Raw genomic sequence first — 21049 nt, 5'->3', positions numbered from 1 at the left:
TATTGCCTCCTGTGTAGCAATATGCAATAATATCAAAATGTTTCTTTTGAGATCTGTGAATGTATGCTCTTTCACGGGTAATAGAATATAACGGCACGGAGATTTATGGTTTCTGACCTGATTCAATGTGGAATGTTCTGTATTTACATCAACCAAACAATATTATCCCTTGAAGGCAAATTCAAAATCTCATTCAGTGGATGATTAAAAGTATTTTAAAATTTTTTCCTCATAAAATTTAAATGCATCTAATATACCTATAAAATCTTATATGTCAGCTACATACGCTATGTAACAAAATTCCTGAACAATGAGTCAGGGGTCAAAATAGCAGTGTTAAAATAATAGCTAAAATATTCTGTACATTCACTAAAATCCAGGAAGTACACAGAATGCTTTCCATCTTTATCTCATTTTAACCCCAACAACAACCCTATGAGGTCAGTACTATTATTATTCGCTTTTGTACAGATGAAGAAAGTGAGGCTTAAAGCACGTTCTCTCTACCTCGACACTACCGAGGCATTTTGGACCAGATAATTCTTTGTCATGGTGGAGATATTCTGTGCTTTGTAGGATGTTTAGCAGCATCCTTGACCTCTATCTAGATATCAGTAGGATACACCAGTCCCAGAGGCGACAACCACAATTGTCCTCAGACACTGCCAAATGTCCCTCTGTGGCAAAATCACTCCCACTTGAGAACCACTGGCTGAGAGAAACTAAGTGATTGACTGAGGATCATGGATGTAGGAAATGGCAGAGCAGGACTTAGAAGCCAGGCATGCTTGACTCTAGGATGCATTCTACTGACCGATGAAGTATATATAGCGCTAGTCACTCGGTTACAGTTTGGAGAACATAATTTTTCTCTCAACATAGAAAACTGAAAACAAAGATGAACAATGTATGCCTTCCTGCGGAAAGGTCTTCCATGACCACACCAAACTGGCCCTTCCCCCTTGGGGTCCTAATTAAGGCCCATGTCCCAGTAGCTAATGTCCTTGGCATAGCTTGCTGTCTTGCCTCACCCACCCAGCCTTCTTTATGTCCTATTACATGTGTCCCAAAGGACAGTCACCCATCACTTGCTAAGGCTGATTCCACCCTTCAGTAACTAAGACAGCGTTCCTGCCCTCACGGAGCCCCTAAAGAACATGGCCAATCTGCTTCCTATCAGTTCCCTTGGATGCCCTGGACTGTCTCCAAGTCCATGCCCTTTGCACAGTGGCCACTGAATTCCAGTTCTTCCCAGGTGACAAAGGCTTCCCGTGTGCTTCACATACACGATTTCATCCCGAGCACCAGAGAAACCTAAGAAGCACATACTATTATCGATATTTCCACTTGAGCAAGAGGAAACTGAGGTTCTGTTAAGCAGAGGAACCCCCCCCCCAAAAGCACTGCACAGGATTTGTGCCAAGACTCAGACTTCAACCTAAGTATGGGTGACTCCAAACTGCTATTCTTCACCCAACCCTGTACCCTTCTCAGTTCGTGGATGAGCAAAGACTACAGACATGCCTCTTCTAAAGCATGTCCTCAGCTTGGTCTGTTCCCTCCAGTTGGCTTAGAAACGTTCAGTCCAATCCCCTGCCTGGCATCCCTAAGTTTACAGGAATAAACGATCCAGAGCTGGGTGTGACCTCACCTGTGCAAAGGCGGAGGGAAAAGTTCAGGCAATGACCCCCGGAACTTGGGAAAGGTATGATCATATCTAATCAGACGATAGAAAGATACAGAACAGGTTTTCTTTTATCTGATACCGTTTTTATTTAGTTTTTACGCATAAAAAGTTATGTATTCATGTATGACTGATCACACCGTTCCAACGCACTTAAAGCTGTTAAGCACTCAGACGGTTTTGAACAAAGAACCTGGTGGTGGAGGTGAAGGGCTTCTTTCTCCCCATTCAGTCACATTACTTAAACAAGGCTTGTTGGTTTGTTTTTTTAGGGTTCTTGTTCTTTTCTTAAATCTTCACTAAACTTTCCTGAGAGCTTTAACTTTTGGGTTCATGCCAAATTTGAAAATTTTTCAAATAGAAAATGTCCTGATGAGAAAGAAAAAGAACTGACAGAGTGGGGACATGAACTCCAAAAGGTGTGTCTCTCTGACCCTTTGATTTTCTTCGACTTCGAGCGGCTTCTTGGGGGTGGAGAGGTTCTCCAGCTGTAAAGAATTGTGAACCCACGAAGGCGGAAAGAACGCCAGACGCCTCTGGCTTCGCAAAGACCTGCCTTTCCGTCCTACCCCAGCCACTCCTCTGCTCTGTGACCTCAGTCACGTTCCTGCCTGTCCCCGAGTTCCTCATCTGGAGAACAGGACCGCTGTGAAGACTAAGATAATGCATGTACCACCTCGCGCACCGCAGACACGAAAAATTCCATCCACGGGGTATCCTTCAGACAGGTCTGTGCTTTGGCCCAAGTTTGTGTTTTGACCGTTGTTCCTTTAATGTCCTTCTCATGATTAGCTCACACTATTTAGGTGAAATCGTCTAAGCCAAGGGTGAGCTAGCTGGTGGCCAAAGGACCGTCACTAAGGGGCCAGACTCTGTCACCCACCCAGGGACCTCTGTGTTCATTGGCCACGTTGCTTCCTGCTGGTGATTCAGGAACAGGGCACAGGGCGTTTGCCATCGCAGTGAATGCTGGTCAGTGGCCGGGCTTTCTTGCAGGAGGACCTCAGTAATGACAATCAGAGGGTATCATTTATGAGGCCAAAGGAACTGGGGGAATCCTCACGTTTAACTTCATCTCTTCACAGATGAGGACTAGGGTAAGGAGGGCTGCTCCTGGCACCTAGTGTGTAAAAGCCAGGATGCTCCTGAACACCTCACTATGCCCACGACAACCCTCACAAGGAAAACAGCAATAGCGCCGAGGTTAACAAACCCGGACCTACACTGTTGGACCCAATGCCTCAAGGACTCCAACAGCTGTCTCTCAAGCTGCTGTGGTTGGAAGTCGGACGTGGCCCTGATTTGGAGGCTCTCATCAATGACTGAATCAACCAAGTCAATTCTGCCTCTTCAGTATTGAGGGATTAGGAGGGATTTAGAGACTTGCCTACTCAGGCAACTTAAAGTCTGGGCTCAACTTCTGAAGAACAGTGATATGCCCAGCAGGAGAGCCACTGAAATCTTAAAGGCACATGGAGGCTTTATTAGGCAATCCAAGAAAATGGCTCTCAAACTGTCTTGGCGAAACACCGGAGAATGGCCAGATGATGTACACCATGAAGCTACCCGATATTCAGACAAGAAGACACCTCAGATCCATCTGACACTGCACTGACTGCCGCTGGGGTTCACAGTCAGAACGGAAGGACGGGAACTGAACCACTGACAGAGAACAAAAACACTCTCCGAGTTTCCACCCAAAGCTAGAGTTCCATGGTGGAAGAAATTCAATAGAAAAGAAAATCAGAGTCAACGATCCAAGCAATTAAGTACTTTATGGTGCTTGCCCAGGCATGCCATCTGGCTTACTGACCTCAGAGGACTTCACCCTGGCCAGAGTGAGGGCCAAACTGAGCCTGAACGCGGGAGCACATGGTGATCTGCAAAACCGCTCGCGAGTCATGTATCCATGTGAGCTTATTTACCCACAGTTCCACCTGGCAATTCTGACCCATGCTAGAGATAGCTGGGGCACCCCAGTCTGACCCACTCATAAACTAAACCCAGATTTAATAATTATGTCCCGGGTGCCATGCGTTTGGAGAGCATAGTCCCCACTCGATAAAATCACAATGATGCCAAGAAGAGTCCAATGCACCCAGCTAACTCTTGAACACAGACTCCGTGCAGCGGTAACCGGAAGAGCAAGATCTCTCTCAGGTGGACAGATCAAGAAGGCTCCAGGGAACTAAACATGGCATGGGAATTGGACCGTGAAGAAAACAAGGGATTTCAGCAGGTAAAAATGAGAACATCCAAAATACTAGAAAGACTGTTCATGAATAAGGGGTGACAGGAAACACGAGGCACAGCTGGTAGGACAGTCAGTGAGGCATTCCACGTGACGGGGACGTGGGGTGCATGGGACGTAGCTACAGGGACAAAGCAGGAACGTGGACAGGGAGACAGATGTAGACATCCTTAAAATCCTAGACATGAAGGCCCTGGCCAGTTGGCTCAGTGGTAGAGCGTCGGCCTGGCATGCAGGAGTCCTGGGTTCGATTCCCGGCCAGGGCACACAGGAGAAGCACCCATCTGCTTCTCCACCCCTTCCCCTCTCCTTCCTCTCTGTCTCTCTCTTCCCCTTCCGCAGCTGAGGCTCCATTGGAGCAAAGTTGGCCCCGGCACTGAGGATGGCTCTGTGGCTTCTGCCTCAGGCGCTAGAGTAGCTCTGGTTGCAACAGAGCAACGCCCCGGATGGGCAGAGCATCGCCCCCTGGTGGGCATGCTTGGTGGATCTCGGTTGGGCGCATGCGGGACGTCTGTCTGACTGCCTTCCCGTTTCTGGCTTCGGAAAAATACAAAAAAAAAAAACAAAAAAACCTAGACATGAAGATAGATCTTTATGAGCCGAAAGAAAGCCTGTGGAGGTTTGTTGCTGTTGGTTTTTAAACACACATAGCACAAGCAGAGACACTGTGGACAAAGCCACCAGACGTCAGTGGGCAGAACAAAGAAGATGAAGACCCCAGAGTCAAGAGAGTGGTTGGGAGGCTATTCAGAGGGCTGAGACAGGTAATGAGACTGGACCAAGACCAGGGGACTAAAAGCAAGGAGAAGGAAAAGCTCTGTAAGAGACTCGTTTATCACGGGTGAAAGGGGAGAAGAAAAAGTTATAGTTGAAGAAACAGACACAACAGAAAAACAGACAAAATGATTCCAAAGTCTGGATCCCGGGCGAGTGGGAGAATAGCAGCAACGATCAGACCTGACGGTGGAAGAGAAAGGAAGGCTGAACCGTGTACCCGGATGATCCCTCTTGACTCAGAAAATGAGAGCTCAATGCCGGACCCCACTCTCGAGTCACTCACTACAGCTCAGTGCCCTCACTCACCACATCTCATTCCCAGCTCCTGCCACACGGCCGGCCGTTCTGGGTCTCTCTCCCCACACCTGCTCCCCGGACTCCTGCTGATACGGCAGCAGAGTGACCGAGCGCGGCAGGAGTGATGGTTGCCTGATAGTCTGAACTAGGACCAAACTCTACGGGGACCTCTCTCACACCTCCTTTCTCCCCTGGCTATGTTTCACCTGAAACGATAGTGTTTATAACCCCTTATAATTCCACATTAGCTGCCTTGGGCATTCTTCCTTGTGGGGTAACGTGTCCATCTGTGATCTGTGTTCTAACCAGACCACGTGGCCCCTTCTCCTGGTCTTCCCTGACATGCTCCAACTCTCTGCGAAATCACCCCAACGTCATCGGCAATCTTGCGATGTAAAATGGCCCTGTTCACATAGCTGATGCACGTGTTCTTACTCCTCTGACAATTCATTAGCCCTCACAAGTGTAGGAACATACTTTTCAAAGGACTTTATGGTTTAAAAGATTCTCTCATCTCTGACTGCATCACTAATCCTTAAGCTCTAAGTATCGATACTGCTGAGGAAGTAGTAGCATACAGGATGGGTTAGCCATCTGTCTATAAAACCAGGTGCCCTGATTTAACTCACCACCCCTTGAACTTTCCCAACAAGTTATTCAGTGGTCACTCTTCACTGCCAAGGTAGAAGACAACGGCCCACCCCATCTGTCAATGATGCTGCAAGAGCTTCGGAATTTACGACCCTTAATATGTCCCAGGAATGAAACGGGGGCACAATTCAGCAGAAGATGCACCTGCCAACACAATGATGCAACTGCTTAGAACTCAATCTTCCCAAAGGGTAAGATCCACTCGCCTTCCACCCCCCGCACACAACAATCTATTATTAACAGCAAAGGTGGCCATGCTGTGGATGGCTCAGAAGCATGCCGATCTGTGAGGCAGTCTTGACTAAGGGGATCGAAACTAAGAACTATATGAATCCATACATAGATGGGACATAAAAATGAGACTCAGAGACATGGACAAGAATGTGATGGTTGGGGGGGGCGAGGAAGGGGGATGGGGGAGGGGAGGGGCACAGAGAAAACCAGACAGAAGGTGATGGAAGACAATTTGACTTTGAGTGAGGGGTATGCAACATCATCAAATGTCAAAATAATCTGGAGATGTTTTCTCTGAACATATGTACCCTGATTTATCAATGTCATTGCATTAAAATTAATAATAAAAAAATGTAAAAAAAAAAACCCAAGTGAAAGAAGGCATTAGATACTTGGGGGAAAAAATAACTCCTCATTGACCTTGCAACTGAGAGAAGTCATTCTATTATCTACATGTGTGATAATCACTTTATCGGTTATGTACACATATGTATGTTTCCTGCACTGCCTTCCTCCTAATGTCCAGAATATTTTTAAGCCATTTGCACCTTTGAGAAAAAGTCTAAAGAATTAGCAAGACAGCCATTTAAAAAAAAAAAAATTAAAAACATGAAGAAAACAAAAAGATTCTGGACTATTCTGCTAGATCAGTGGTCCCCAACTCTCAGGCCGTGGAATAACTTACATTATTTCCGTTTTATTTATTTTTAAGTCTGAACGATGTTTTATTTTTTAAAAATGACCAGATTCCCTCTGTTACATCCGTCTAAGACTCACTCTTGACGCTTGTCTCGGTCATGTGATACATTTATCCATCCCACCCTAAAGGCCGGTCCGTGAAAATATTTTCTGACTTTAAACCGGTCCGTTGCCCAAAAAAGGTTGGGGTCCACTGTTCTAGATTTTAATGGTCCATACTTTCAAGCACCATGAGCAATAAGCAACACTGCTGGCTAGCTTAGTGATCTAGCGAGAACAGTGAGTACACAATGTTCTTTTCCTCCCAACAGACACTGCTCCCGATGACCTTCAACACTGATATCTATCGTAGGACTCACCATCTTCTATTACAACTGTTCTGCTTATGTGTCTAACCTAGAAGCCTGTGCACCTCTTCACAGAGGCTATTTCTTCCAGGTCTCGTTTCCAACAAGTGTATGGCAACAGCAGGTACTAAGTAAACTTCTGTTCAATTGAAAGATTTTTGTAAAGTACTATGCCCATGACTATAACATGCTTATTGAAAGGATGAGAGACTCCTTTGGCTAAATTTAACTGTTCACAGAGAATGAGTAAATCAGATAGAATCAGAACCAGAACTTGTACTTAAACGATCTAAATAGAGCGAAGATTAATATCAAACAAATCGACAGAAACCTTCATGCTAATGAGGGTTCTGGTATTTGGTGTGGCTTCAAACTCCAGCTCCTGATCATCCTGACCAAAGGACGCCCACAACCCAGACAGATGATGAAAACTGGTCCCTCAGGTTTGTGGGTCTGCCTTTATCCGTACCTCTGCCTCTGATGGTGCTGACCAATCAATCACAGCGTTCACCAGCATACTGAAATGGGCGTATGCGTGTGTGCTTGTGTACCCGCACGGGTGCCTGTGTCAAAAACACTTCTAACACATATTCAGCTTATAATGTCATCTCTGACAGCAATTCCTTCCTCCTCCGGTAGCAGCCCAGAGCGAGTAGATTATTTCTGGGTATTTGTTATCATTTTGTACACGGTCTGGCACGCTTTCTCAAGGATATCAACTTCTTAAAGCCGAGCCAGACAACTTGGAAGCAGCAGCTGTAGGAAAAACTACCTGATGAGAATTTTACGGAGCAGTGGGTTTCCTGTGTAATCCTCTCTAGCTGGCAAATTATTACCCTTTCTCCACTTCCGCAAATCTCCTGGAGCAACTGCTTCCTGTTGACAAGAGTCGGTCTTGAGGCAAAAGGGAGGCTCCTCTCAATTGTGTGGACGTAGAGCCAATCCAAGAAGGCTTTCCTTACCAGTGCCCTGGCTAGCCCAGTGAAGAGTACTTATCATTCTAAAGAAGATGTGGTACATATATACAATAGAATACTACTCAGCCATAAGAAATGATGACACAGGATCATTTACAACAGGAATGGACCTTGACAACATTATACTGAGTGAAATAAACAAATCAGAAAAAGCTAAGAACTGTATGACTGTCTACATAGGTGAGACACAAAATTGAGACTCATGGACATAAAGAGGAGTGCAGTGGTTAACAGAGGCAGGAGGATAGGGGGAGAAAGGATGGGAGAGGGAGGGGGAAGGACATAAAGAGGGACAAATATAAGGTGACGAAGGATGATCTGACTTTGGGTGATGGGTATACAATATAATCGACTGTTCAAATGATGTGGAGATGTTTGCTCAAAATCTATGTACTCTAGCCCTGGCCGGTTGGCTCAGCGGTAGAGCATCGGCCTGGTATGCGGGGGACCCGGGTTCAATTCCCGCCAGGGCACATAGGAGAAGCGCCCATTTGCTTCTCCACCCCCCCCCCTTCCTCTCTGTCTCGCTCTTCCCCTCCTACAGCCAAGGCTCCATTGGAGCAAAGATGGCCCGGGCACTGGGAATGGCTCCTTGGCCTCTGCCCCAGGCGCTAGAGTGGCTCTGGTCGCGGCAGAGCGACGCCCCGGAGGGGCAAAGCATCGCCCCCTGGTGGGCAGAGCGTCGCCCCTGGTGGGCGTGCCGGGTGGATCCTGGTCGGGCGCATGCAGGAGTCTGTCTGACTGTCTTTCCCCATTTCCAGCTTCAGAAAAATACAAAAAAAAAAAAAAAATCTATGTACTCTAGTTGACCAATGTCACCCTGTTAAATTTAATCATCTAAATTAAAAAAAAAATTTTGTTTTAAAGAGTACTTATCATTCTATTGGTTGAAATTCTGGTCTTGGAAGAGATGAGTACATTTCCCTTAATGCCGAAAGTGAGACTCACTGTCACCAAAACATTCTCTTGGGCTACTAATATCTGCCGAGTACTCCACGAGATACTTAAAGAAAGCTACCTAGCTTGGTTGAGTTAGTAGGATGATAATGACTTGGAAGGCTAGTGGATTTTTTTTCTTCCACATGACCTTGAAAGGTGAATAAATAAATAATGAAATAAAATGAAACATAGCAAGAAAAAAAGAAAAAGTTTAAACAAAGGTAGATTATTTCTGTATTCTGGGCTGTCTTTCCCCTGATGTCCAAAGCAAACTTAAGAGATCTCAAGTTTTTAATATAACATTTATATTATTTCATTTTCCTTCCTGAAGCCACCAGCTTTTTTTTTTTTTTTACTAATTATTAACTGAAGCTCTATAGCTACATTTAGAATTCAATTAAACAGTTGAGTTCACACTAGTATGCTTGTCCCTAATATGAAAACACACACACACACACACACACACACACACACACAATTACTCCCAATCCAAATGAATCATCAAATAGACAAGCATACAAACCAACCAGCATCTGAGGGATCAAGATATACTTCAAAGTGTCTACTATTCACCAAATGAGGTCTCCACATATTCCAAATTTACAGATTGCTGCAGAAGGTCTCAAGCAAGACCACTGTGGAAAAAGCTGGGCGTTTGGTATATGAAGAAAGCCTCAAATTCTGTAATGCCCTAGATATAATCTCTGCCCCCTCCTCTTGAATCAGGGTGGGTTCTGGGATACCCTGGCCAGTAAGGAACAGAAGTAACTGGCAGCATCCACTCCTCATCTCTTGGAGCACGTGAGCTCGGAAGCCAGCTAAGAGTGCAGCTCCTCTGAGATCACCTTGCAGTAAGAAGCCCCAGCTCCATGCCGACACCCTGGAGGATGGAAGCTGTGTAGAGAAAGAGAGAGAAACAAGGGACACCACAGCTCCCCACACGTGAATGAAGAAGCCGTCTTAAAAGCTGGCCCCTCCGTCTGCAGCAGCCCAAGCTAACAGCTGGTGGGTCAGAGTCAAACCACGCAGCCATGTCCTTCCTGAATTCCTGACCCATAAAATCATGAGCAAATAAAAACAGTTGTTTTTAAGCCATAAGTTTAGGGGTGATTTGTGTCACTCGGGGATAGATGAGTAGACATGGATCTATCTCATATGAAAATATGTGGGTGGCTAAAAATATAGAGTTCAAATCAATCCTCTACTAATTTGCATTTTACGTGACTTCAGTGAAGCTGGTACAAGAGAGTCTGTTTCTCTTTTTCACTGACATAACAAACGCAACAGCGGTCACATCAAGTATGCAAAAACATGCTTTCGAAAATAATCGACAAAGTAACCTGAAACTTGCTGGCTCTGAGCAGCATTCCTGTGAGACTCCGTCTTACCTGTCCATTCATCTCTCCTTAAAATAAAACTGAAGCAACTTCGAAGCATCTCATCCCCCAGGTTAAAGTACAGGTTGAAAGTGATAAATTACCTTTTACTACTGAAGGCGATTATGCCCTCTAACTTGAGTGATTAATTTACATCCAGCTCAGTGATTCCTATCCAATTACTACCATGAGCCCGATGAACCCGAACAAGACAAATTTATTTAGCCATCTGTATAAGCTCACTATATTTAGAAAAGCACAGCAACCCCTAGGAAGCTTTCACATTTTAGTTCATGTTCTCTCAATGATTTGTGCACCCCTGTGATGCCTATCAAATGATCCCACCGCTACTTTGAACGACGGACTTTATTTGGAAACCACGGGGACATAGGAGTCTCCGCTGGGGAATGATATGCAAAATATATGCTTTCAAAAATAACTGACATGGTCCTTTCAAACTTGACTCATTAGAAAAGGTAACGTTAAAGAGGTCATTGGGAAAGTACCACTGTTGAAACCTATTGGCATTCTATCTGCACCTGTGATGCTGGATCTGAAAGTAATCTGTTAAAGGTATAAAAAACAAAGTCCAACACAATCCATGAAAAGCAGACACAAAGCCTTTTCAACTCCAGTGTGGGCTCTGACTGCTTGGTGAACAAATGGTCTAAGGCGACTCTGTTTCTTTGCCATCTGCTTCCCAAACTTTTCTCAATAAAACAAGGGTACTGGAGGGTGGTGACGGCTGACACTCTTCTTTAAATCATCCTTTCCACAGTGAAATCGAAAAGACGATCACTGCCCTTCAAAGAATTTGTCCGTTGGCTTTGAGCTCAACAGCACTTTGTCAGCGAACCAGGCAAGGGAGAATTTCAGGCAAAGGAGAACGCAAACACTAAATAGTGTGGTTAGAGACCCTTCTGTGTCCCCATACATACACCTTCAGCCCACCGCCCCCACCGCAGACCAGCCCCTCTCTGGCCAATGTTTTAGTTAAATCACTAGACAGTTCAACAGTAACTAGCTTTTTAATCCACCAGGTCCACTCAATGTGAAGGCAGACACTTACTGTGCCGCACTGAATGCCTACAATCAATTTTTAATTACAACAGCAGCAGCAGTCCGACAATAAAGCAGGCAACTCACTGGGAAGGAACCGAGAGACTGTTTATTACACATGAACGTCCACCAGGAGCCAAACTTGTCGACCAACCCGCTGCCCTTCCTCAGAGAGAGCCTCTTACCTCTGGGACGTTTTCTTATATTTCCTCCTGTAGGAAAAGAAGCATAAACACATATCAGGACAGGGTTTGGCACAGGTTAGAAAAAGACAGCACGGGTGGGGGCGGCCATGGAGGAGACACTCTGCAGGAGGTGCTCTCTGTGAGACTCAGGGTCCCAGCCCAGATGAGTTTTGGATTACGGTGTTATTCGGTGGTCAGATGCATATCACCATAGTCTTAACAGTTACGAAGAGCCGCCCGAAGAGCTCTACAGCTCTGCCCCTGTGTTGTTCCCTTTCCCCTCTGTGGGCACTGTAGCCTCTTGGCTGAGGTCAAGCTTGAAAGACAGCAAGATCCAGGTTCAAATCTCAGCCCTTCCATTTACCAGATCCCTGGGGTTGTTGAGGAGTCAATGGCCAGAGGCTTATAAGGCACTTCCTTGGCTGGCACATATTCAACGGTCAGTGACTACCAGCTATTTGTGCTGTCACTATGGCTACTATCACCCCCATTGTCTAGCACTGAAGTCTCTCTCTGGAGAGATGTGCCTTTTAAAATGTAAATGTACGATCATGCAGCTACCCCGTGAGCTCGGACCAGAGGTCTCCAGAGAAGGAAGAAGGGAGGAAGGGGACAACAGGGAAGTCTAGAAGCGGAAGCGGCGAGGACAGCATTAGGAACAAGGTCGCGGCCCCACGGCGGGCTCGGCCTGGAAGGACACCTCCCCTTCACTCAGCCCGGACCAGGCACGGACCTTCGCACCTGCCCAGGAAGCAGGAGTGGCTGAGCCTGCCCACCTCTCCTATTTATAGAGTTCTTTCCGTCCCGGGCCACTGTGCTGGGCTCCAGGCCCCTCCATGGATAACACCCACCCAGCCTCCTCACCGAGGTGAGAGGGCCGTTCAAGGGGAACACGGGCATAATGTTCATCTTCCCAGTATCCAGGGGTGTTCACGTCTGGGTCGTTTTCTTGCGGACCCCGAGGACCCTCAGAAGAGGTTTAACAGGCTCCTCACTGGAGGGGATGGAGGGATCGCCCGGAAAGGCAACGCTTCCCAGAGGCCCTTAGTTCCACACCCGCTTTCCCACTGCAGTCACTGCACCCCGGAAGCCAAGCCGCCGATGCACTCATAGAGCTGGCTGGACGTCGCATGTTTAAAAACAAAAGTAGCGCGGCTGTTTCAACTCAGGACCCCTATGACTGGTCACTGCTCAGTTCAGAGGAAAACGTGCGTGGAAGGGCTAGTTGTTAAGTGCAGAAAGCAGCATGCAATGCAGAACACGGTGTGACCCCGACCAGATAGGCACCGATGCCCACCAGTCTGAAAGGAAACACACCTGAATGACGACTCTGACTCCAGGGTAACAAGTTAACGGGTCGCTTCTTTTGTTTTCACTCCCATGGTTTTTCAAATTTGCTTTTTAGAATCAGCATTATGAATATCATTAGAAAAAACATAAAATATAAATACATGTATATATATATACATATATATATAGTTACATATATAGTTATACACACACATACAGGACTGTATGGAGATACAGAGATTGCGATTGATACATGTATGAATTATACCAGCTAACCGTACTAAATAGCTATGAAGTGGGAATAATCAGAGCGCCTCTCTCACGAGCTGATGAGGAGAAAGAAATGAGATGGTCCCAGAATGTTGGCTCCCCAAAGGCAAGTTCTTCGTAAGCTTCCCCACTACATACCAGTGCCGACAGCTGTGCCCTGCACACACACCCCCCCCCCCAAGGCTGTGATGATCGTGCACGGACCGTCCGCTCTCTCCCACGTGGACCCTATCACCAGGGACAACTCAGACCCCCCAGGCAGCAGCCGGGGACAGAGCTTCCATCAGCGGGCACAGAGCACAGCGAGCTGTGGGGTACCCGTGACCCCAGCCTTTGTGAGCACTGCTGTCAGAGGAATTGGGCTAAGAAGTCCCCAGCAGGACCAGAAGATAACCCACGGAGAGTGCAAGGACCAAAGGGAAGGGGGCAGGGGGGCCCGACGGATGCCCCCGGGCTTCGAGCCTGAGACCCAACTCGTTCTCTCAGCAGACGCTGTCTCTTCGGAGGCCAGAAGAAGACAACTTTTGCCCTCAGCTTCCACAGAATTCTCCCAGCATTCACCCAGGACCACACAAAGGCACCGCTGGGGGCGCCAAGAAAATTGAAGATGAACAAAAATACCTAAGAAGGGCTTCCGCTGCCGTCGGCCCCTACCAGGAACAGGCGCTGGACATGCAGCGCGAATCCTCTAATAACTCTGAGATCCGCTCTCCGAAAGAACCTGAATTCTAAAAAAGGAAGGGAATACAGACGTGTGCCTGAAGTGTTGTTTTATTACCCAATACATTCAACAAAAAGGAAAATAAATAAATACCTGTACTCCTTTTTGTTTTTTAAAGTGTTATTTTATTATAGTAACAATATGAGGGGTGGCTAAAAACGCTTTATGAAAGAGGTAGTCGTGATTGATGGGTTGGGTTGTCAACAAGGGGAAATACGTCAGCATGAGGCAAGCAGGTAGGGAAGGCACACCCCAGCCCAGCCCAGCCCAGCGCAGCCAGATGCGGAGGGAAAGGGCAGTACGAAGGCTGCAAAGTGCTGAGGACAACGTTTTCTAAAGGAATAACATGCATACTTATTTCTTAAAAAGAAAATAATACCTGGGGGAAGGGGTACCCTCTCGCATTGTCGTGTCTCATCTTCCGTCACGGGGAAAGACACCAGGGCTCTGGAATGTGGCAGCGCTGGCTCAAACCCCAACTTCCCCTCCTCTCTCGCTATGGGATCTCAGGCAAGCTGCTCTATGCAAAACAAGCTTCCTTTTCCACATCTAGAATGTGGAAGGGATTGTCACAGAGGACAGAAGGCGGCAAATTTGCAGGTACCATGCATGCCATACAGGCCGCATTCTAAAAAGGTCAGGCCCCTCTGCCCCTGGTTTTGAGCCTCTTTGAGGTCAGGGGTCCTACGGGATGGGTCTCTATCTATCCCACGGGCTTGCACGTGGTCATCGGCATACCACAAATGCTTGTTGGCCAGATAAATGAATTCTTTGCACCTGCCACTCACACTTATCAAAATATGGTTGTGCATTTGGCAGACCCAAAGAAAGAGAGACCAAAAACCTGATTTTCAGTCCAGCTCACTTTCCTGACCCTCGCTCCCCACCTTCACTGATACATTCTTGTCCTCACAAGTCCTGAAGTTAGCCCTCCCCATCTCGTCCCATTTTGACACAGAGAGCCCCCAAATCAAGACAGACCCAACGCAAACAGTGTCATCTTATGCCGCAGTTGGAAGGTCAGCACTTAAAGCACAGGAGAAAACACAGATCCGTGGAACTCGCCCTCATGCTGACCCAGCTCACAGATCACAGTGACTGGGCAAGTCCGGTGAGACCCGACTGGGCCCTACTCAGCTCTCAGTTCTCAGCCGTGACACCACTTCCTCCTGAAAACCTCCCAGGGCGTCCCCAAACTCGGGGACGCCCCTTCCCTGTGCCACCGCATTTATCGCTGTGGAAGGTGAGAAGCTGCTGTGCTGGGGGCAGGAACGATGGAAAATGCCGGCTGTTCATTAATAGTGTTGCGGAATGAATGAATCGATCAAGAAACCGATCCCCCAAAATGCTTTCTTTCTACTCACGTCCCCTCTGTTTGCTGATGATTTGCTACGAGCAGGGAGGAGGTCTCCCCCAACCATGGTTTTCTACACGCAGGAAGAATGCCATGAGAGGACGCTGGGGGCCCCCCAATGGCTGAGCACCTGCTCTGTGCCCTGTCTGCTATGTCACTGACTCACTCTGACCTCCTACGGACGCTGCGAGGCTCCCCTCCCTTTACGCAGGACAGAGGTGAGGCTCGGAGAAGTTAGGTAAGGACACAGGACCTCAGTGGTGAGAGTCCAAAAGCAGATTCTGAAGCCATCAAAGAACATTGGGCAGATCAGGCCAAGAAGTCAAAGGATGCCAGGAGGAAACTCAGGCCCTCGACACACATACAGAACCCACAACAATACTAGAACATACCAGGGTTCCTTCCATCCAAACACAGGAAATGAGCTGGCAAAGAACCCAGATTATTTTGGGCCTTTTGTTTTTAAAAATGTCAACAGAATTTACTCTTGATCCATATACCCTGAGAGACCAAGGGAATGTTTCCAAATGGTCTGTCTGGGTGTTTCGCACTTACTTTTGATGTACAATTTTTCTGAAACTTGAGACAATCCATCACGTATCTCAAGACTTCGTGGGGCTGGTTGGAGCTGATGTAGGAAGCAGAGAATGACCTGGAGCTGTTGTGCTCTGGGATCTGGCAAAGCTGGTGACGCAGGCATTGGGGAGCTTGGAGCCAGGACCGGGTGGTGGGCAGGTCTTCCTCGTGGGGCCAGCTGAAACACCGGCATCCATGCGGGCCCAGAGCAATGCCTTTCAAACCGTTCCCCCGCAGGCTCTGCGCCTTCACACACACACACACACACACACACACACACACACACACACACACACAGAATTGCTCGTTTTGTTTTAAGGAAAAGCATCACAGCACGATCCTAAGGATCATCTGCCTGAGTCCAGCCCCTTCTCCCATTTATTGTGTCCAATAGACCATGTGAATTTCGGCCACTTTCTTCCTGTTCCCAACCACCAGTCTCCTCCTCCGTAAAATGTGGGTGGCAACAATACCTGCTTCACAGGTGAGGTGCAAGCTACGTGGGGAAATGAATCTGATTGATCTACGGCTAGCACGGTGCTGGTGTTTAGCTCTTATCCAAGAGAGAGTCAGCTATTGTATTAATAATGACAGTGTTGTAATAAATAATAATGGTATCGTCATTCAATAGGTTTCTAAATTTTGTTTTAGGAAGAAAAAAAAATCTTTGGTTGATTAAAAAAAAATTAAAGAGAAAAGGTTGAAAATTGGTTTCTAAAGTGTAACATTGAATACTCCCAATTCTCCCTCCTTAGAATACTTGGACCCTGAAGAAAGTGGGTGCTAATCTCATTCTTGCTAAGAGAGGAGCTGAAACCCCACGAGCCTTCCCCTGCTCCCCCATGCCCACGAGACCCTGCAGGCTGTACCCTAAGACAGTGGTCTCCAACCCCCAGGCCGCAGACCAGTACCGGTCCGTGGGCCATTTGGTACTGGTCCGCAGAGAAAGAATAAATAACTTACATTATTTCCATTTTATTTATATTTAAGTCTGAACGATGTTTTATTTTTAAAAAATGACCAGATTCCCTCTGTTACATCCGTCTAAGACTCACTCTTGACGCTTGTCTTGTAAGTTTGACAATTATATTTAAAAATACCACAGTTTTTATGCCGGCCGCATAATTTTATTTTGTGCATTTATCCATCCCACCCTAAAACCCAGTCCGTGAAAATATTTTCTGACATTAAACCGGTCCGTGGCCCAAAAAAAGGTTGGGGACCACTGCCCTAAGACACTCACCCGCCAGTGGTCCCAGGTAGCTTAGCAGAACCTCACACTTCCCTCTAATTGGACATTTCCCCCTAATCTGACAAGGTGGCCCATCCCTCGGATGGCAGGGAGAAGGAAAGTGAAACCGGGTATTTAAAAACCAGACATTATACTAATCCCTAGAAAGATAAAAAATGGTCTTTCCACAAAAGATCCTTTTTATCAATCAATCCCTAAAAACTGAAACCCAGGGAGCCGGGGGCTGCTTACACAGAATCCCTAAGCATCCTCCAAAAGTCGTAATTCCATGCGGAGATAACAGATGCTGTAACAAGAATTATTGATTGACCCGTGTCTATTTACCTCATAAGCAAATTAAAAGACTGCTGGTCTTCACTGAAAATCAATGTCTGTTCAAGTCTGGACTGTGTCTAAGAACCGTAGATTGCCCAAGAACTATCAAATGTGGTGTGTGTGTGCGCGCACGTGTGTGGGTGTGTGTGCGTGTGTGTGTGTGTGTGTGTGTGTGTGTGTGTGTGTGTGTACACGCACGTTGGCAGGCTCACGTACAGAACAGGGGAAGTGATGAGCTCGAACATCCGCCCCCACAGGCTTCAGTCCATCGACACCAGCTGATTGCATTCTGACAGGTGGATGCTGAGATGGGAACAGCATCGAAGGACAGAGAGCACTGACCTCCCCCTATTTTAAAAGGTTCCCCAAAGATCTCCATGGCTGTGTCATCCAGGAGAAGCTTCTAGACCCTGAACTACACTTCACCTCTCCTGCCCCTTGATTCAGGGAAAAAGGGATGAAACTAAGGCAGAATCAGAGATGAGTCCGTGCACAGTATACTTGGACCTGCCTGGGGGGGGGCAGAGTAGAGACGGCAAGAAACAGCAGAGAGGTGGGAGCAAGGATGCTTTTGAGGGGCTTTACTAGCTCGCTGGTGGCTAGGGTTTCTCAAAGAACCGGGCACACCCACACTCCAATGGCAGTTTCACATACTCCCAAGTCCAGCAGATGATTTGGGCATCGTTCCTGGTCGCCTGGACAAGTGAGAGTCAATTAAGCATTAACGGGAAATTACGACGCACCTGGCAGTCTTCCACTTTTTAAAAGTGAGTATCTTTGCGTAAGAGCCATATGGGTGCTGCGATCATGAGGTTTATAAATAGGCTTAATATTCAAACAAGCTGGCTTAGAGAAACCAAAACTTGTCTTCTGTTTCCAAGCTGACAGCAAGCTACCTCCCAAGTCGGGCACAAGAAGGTTTCCTGGTATGGGAAGCTGAATATGTAACAACTACACACAGCTGAATATGTAACAACTACACCGTGAGAAATCCAGTTCTGCCTCGACTGGAACCCCTCCAGGGTTTCTGCGCAGGGATGACTCACGCTGGTCCAGATCCCATCGGACCCCGTCTCCATCCGGCCTCTCTGAGGTCCCCACTGCCGCAGAGGCCCAGACAGCCTCGGGAATCCGTCTCCATCCGGCCTCTCTGAGGTCCCCACTGCCGCAGAGGCCCAGACAGCCTCGGGAATCCTGCTTCTCGGCCTTCGGTGCCCTCGAGGGAGAGGAAACTGGAGGGCAGACTCCGCAAAGCAAAGAGCACAGCCGGACTCGGGGGCTCCACGACACGGTCGCAGGAGTTCAGGTCACGTGCGACTCGCTCGTGGGAAGGCGCACTGAGACAACACGCCACACGCACCCATGAAGTGACAGCGGGGTGGAAGGATCGTCTGATCCTCTGGTTTTGTATTTCATGGGCCTGTGGGACGCGGGCTATCCCTGGAGACCACTACTGCATCCGCCTTAAGTCAGGACTGTGTGAACGGCTCTACGTGGCGCTGAGAATGGAAGGCCTTTGCACATTTCTTTCACTCCTGCTGGTGGTTTCATTTCCGTGACACGTACGTTAAAACCTAGATTCGCTGAGCTCTGTGTATTGATTGCTCAATGGCCTTTCCCATATTCTGAACCAAGTAAATGCCAACGAGTCAATATAGATAAATTGCGGTCTCCTGATACCCTCCAGCAGACTAGGTAGTAGGGGGGAAGAAAGAAAGTAAGGGAGAAAGCGAGAGCCGATCTTCTCTTACTCATTCTAATATTTTTTTAACTGATGAGCTACAGAATAGAGCTCCAGGTGGGTCACGATTATTACACCTTCGCGCTTGGCCCCAGATCCAAGACGAGAACACAAAAGATAAAAATAAATAAATAAATAACGCAAGGGCGCAAGCTCACCGTCCCCTAGAATAACCCAATCAACAGTTACGACAGAGCTGTTTGGGGTTACGTTTCCTGAAGAGATTTTTCTGCTCGGTTTTGTATTGGGAGAATGTGTCCTTACAGACTCACAACCTTTCGTTTTGCCCCTTTACCAAAGGGGACAGCAGCTCCCTAAGTACAGAACTCCAATACGCTTGACCGGAAGGGACGAAGGGAAACAGAAATGAAAGGGGGACCCTCTGGCGGTGGGGTCTGGGAGTGAGGACAGCGGATCCGAAGAATGAGAGGACACTAATCTGGAACAGAGCTGTGAGTCAGATGATCAGTTGGTTTTTTTTTGTTTGTTTTTTTTTCTGAAGCTGGAAACGGGGAGAGACAGTCAGACAGACTCCCGCATGCGCCCGACTGGGATCCACCCAGCACGCCCACCAGGGGCGACGCTCTGCCCCTCCGGGGCATCGCTCTGTTGCGACCAGAGCCACTCTAGAGCCTGGGGCAGAGGCCAAGGAGCCATCCCCAGCACCCGGGCCATCTTTGCTCCAATGGAGCCTCGGCTGCGGGAGGGGAAGAGAGAGACAGAGAGGAAGGCGGAGGGTGCGGGGTGGAGAAGCAAATGGGTGCTTCTCCTATGTGCCCTGGCCAGGAATCGAACCCGGGTCCCCCGCACGCCAGGCCAACGCTCTACCGCTGAGCCAACCAGCCAGGGCCAGATGATCAATTTTTAACTCACTCCTGGAAGCAAACGTGTTTCTGTCTGGTGCTGGCCGGGCAGCGGACAGAGGAGACAGACACCTCTGAGGAGAAGGTTCAGTCCAAACGAAACAACCCCACCGGAAGCTGCCCGGGGACTGCCAACGGGCACCCTCCCCACAGGCCTGTCTCTTCCCAGCTCCCCTGCCCCCGCACCCCCATCTGTCTGCAGACAGCTGGCCAGACACGGAAACCCCAATCTCCTGCTCGCTCAGGGCTCGGATTACAGTCTAACAGCCCCGGCTGGGACCCCTCCCCGAAGAAAGCTAAAGCTTCCTCTGGAAAGCCAGGAATTTTCAGCAGACCCAGCACTTCATTTCCCTCTTGCTAAGACTCCACTGCTGAAAACCGGGCAGGGGGCTAATCGGTGGCACCAGCGAGAAGACAGGGAAAGGTTTTCAGAGAAAGAAAATAGAAACTAAAGGTCACGCTTGTAGAAGTCCAAGTAGTACTTTTTTGCATAAATGATGTGTCCCTCTAGTCACATATTTACAACCACTTGCTGTGTTATAAGCACAGCAAACGTGTGTGGGCGGAAATGGAAGAGGCTTTGCGTGACCTCCTTCCCAGGAGCCTGGCTCCTAGTTAGATAAACATCAGTGAGAAAGGCTGAAAACAAACATGTTTCTTCCCATCGGTGACAACCCTGCCAGCGTGGAGAAAGGCCCACAGGAGGAAGCCAAAAATCTCCCTCTTTGCAGATTTAGTCCTGGAGTGAGGGCACGGGTAGGGTTTTTAAAATTGATTTATCCAAAGAGTTGCTACTGTAAATTCTCCACTTTGTTTTTCCCCGTGTAGATTTCACCAGAACAAAAATGGTATCTTTGGCCCTGTCCAGTCGGCGCAGCGGTAGAGCGTCGGCCCCAAGTGTGGAAGACCCGGGTTCGATTCCCGGCCAGGGCACACAGGAGAAGCGCCCATCTGCTTCTCCACCCCTCCCCCTCTCCTTCCTCTCTGTCTCTCTCTTCCCTTCCCGCAGCCGAGGCTCCATTGGAGCAAAGTTGGCCCGGGCGCTGAGGATGGCTCCATGGCCTCTGCCTCAGGCACTAGAATGGCTCCAGCTGCAACAGAGCGACGCCCCAGATGGGCAGAGCATCACTCCCTGGTGGGCATGCCGGGTGGATCCCGGTCGGGCGCATGCGGGAGTCTGTCTGTCTGCCG

At 48.0% G+C, this 21049-nt stretch overlaps 1 protein-coding gene across 13 annotated transcripts in view; it reads right to left on the bottom strand.

Annotated features, from left to right (window-relative positions):
* PDE1C (phosphodiesterase 1C) overlaps nt 1-21049 on the bottom strand; it is a 436629-nt gene that overhangs the window by 181771 nt on the left and 233809 nt on the right. For 10 of the 13 annotated variants that reach the window (XM_066354394.1, XM_066354396.1, XM_066354399.1 and 7 more), the window contains one exon: nt 11477-11503. The exons of the other annotated variants lie outside the window; for them this stretch is intronic. In XM_066354394.1, the coding sequence (XP_066210491.1) occupies nt 11477-11503 (27 nt within the window). The remainder of the gene's footprint in view (nt 1-11476; nt 11504-21049) is intronic. 13 annotated transcript variants of the gene reach the window in all.

This window comes from Saccopteryx leptura, chromosome 12, assembly GCF_036850995.1.
Source record: "Saccopteryx leptura isolate mSacLep1 chromosome 12, mSacLep1_pri_phased_curated, whole genome shotgun sequence".
Taxonomy (NCBI): Eukaryota; Metazoa; Chordata; class Mammalia; order Chiroptera; family Emballonuridae; genus Saccopteryx; species Saccopteryx leptura.
Note: the sequence above shows the minus strand (reverse complement) of the source record. Positions and strands in the feature narration are given on the sequence as shown.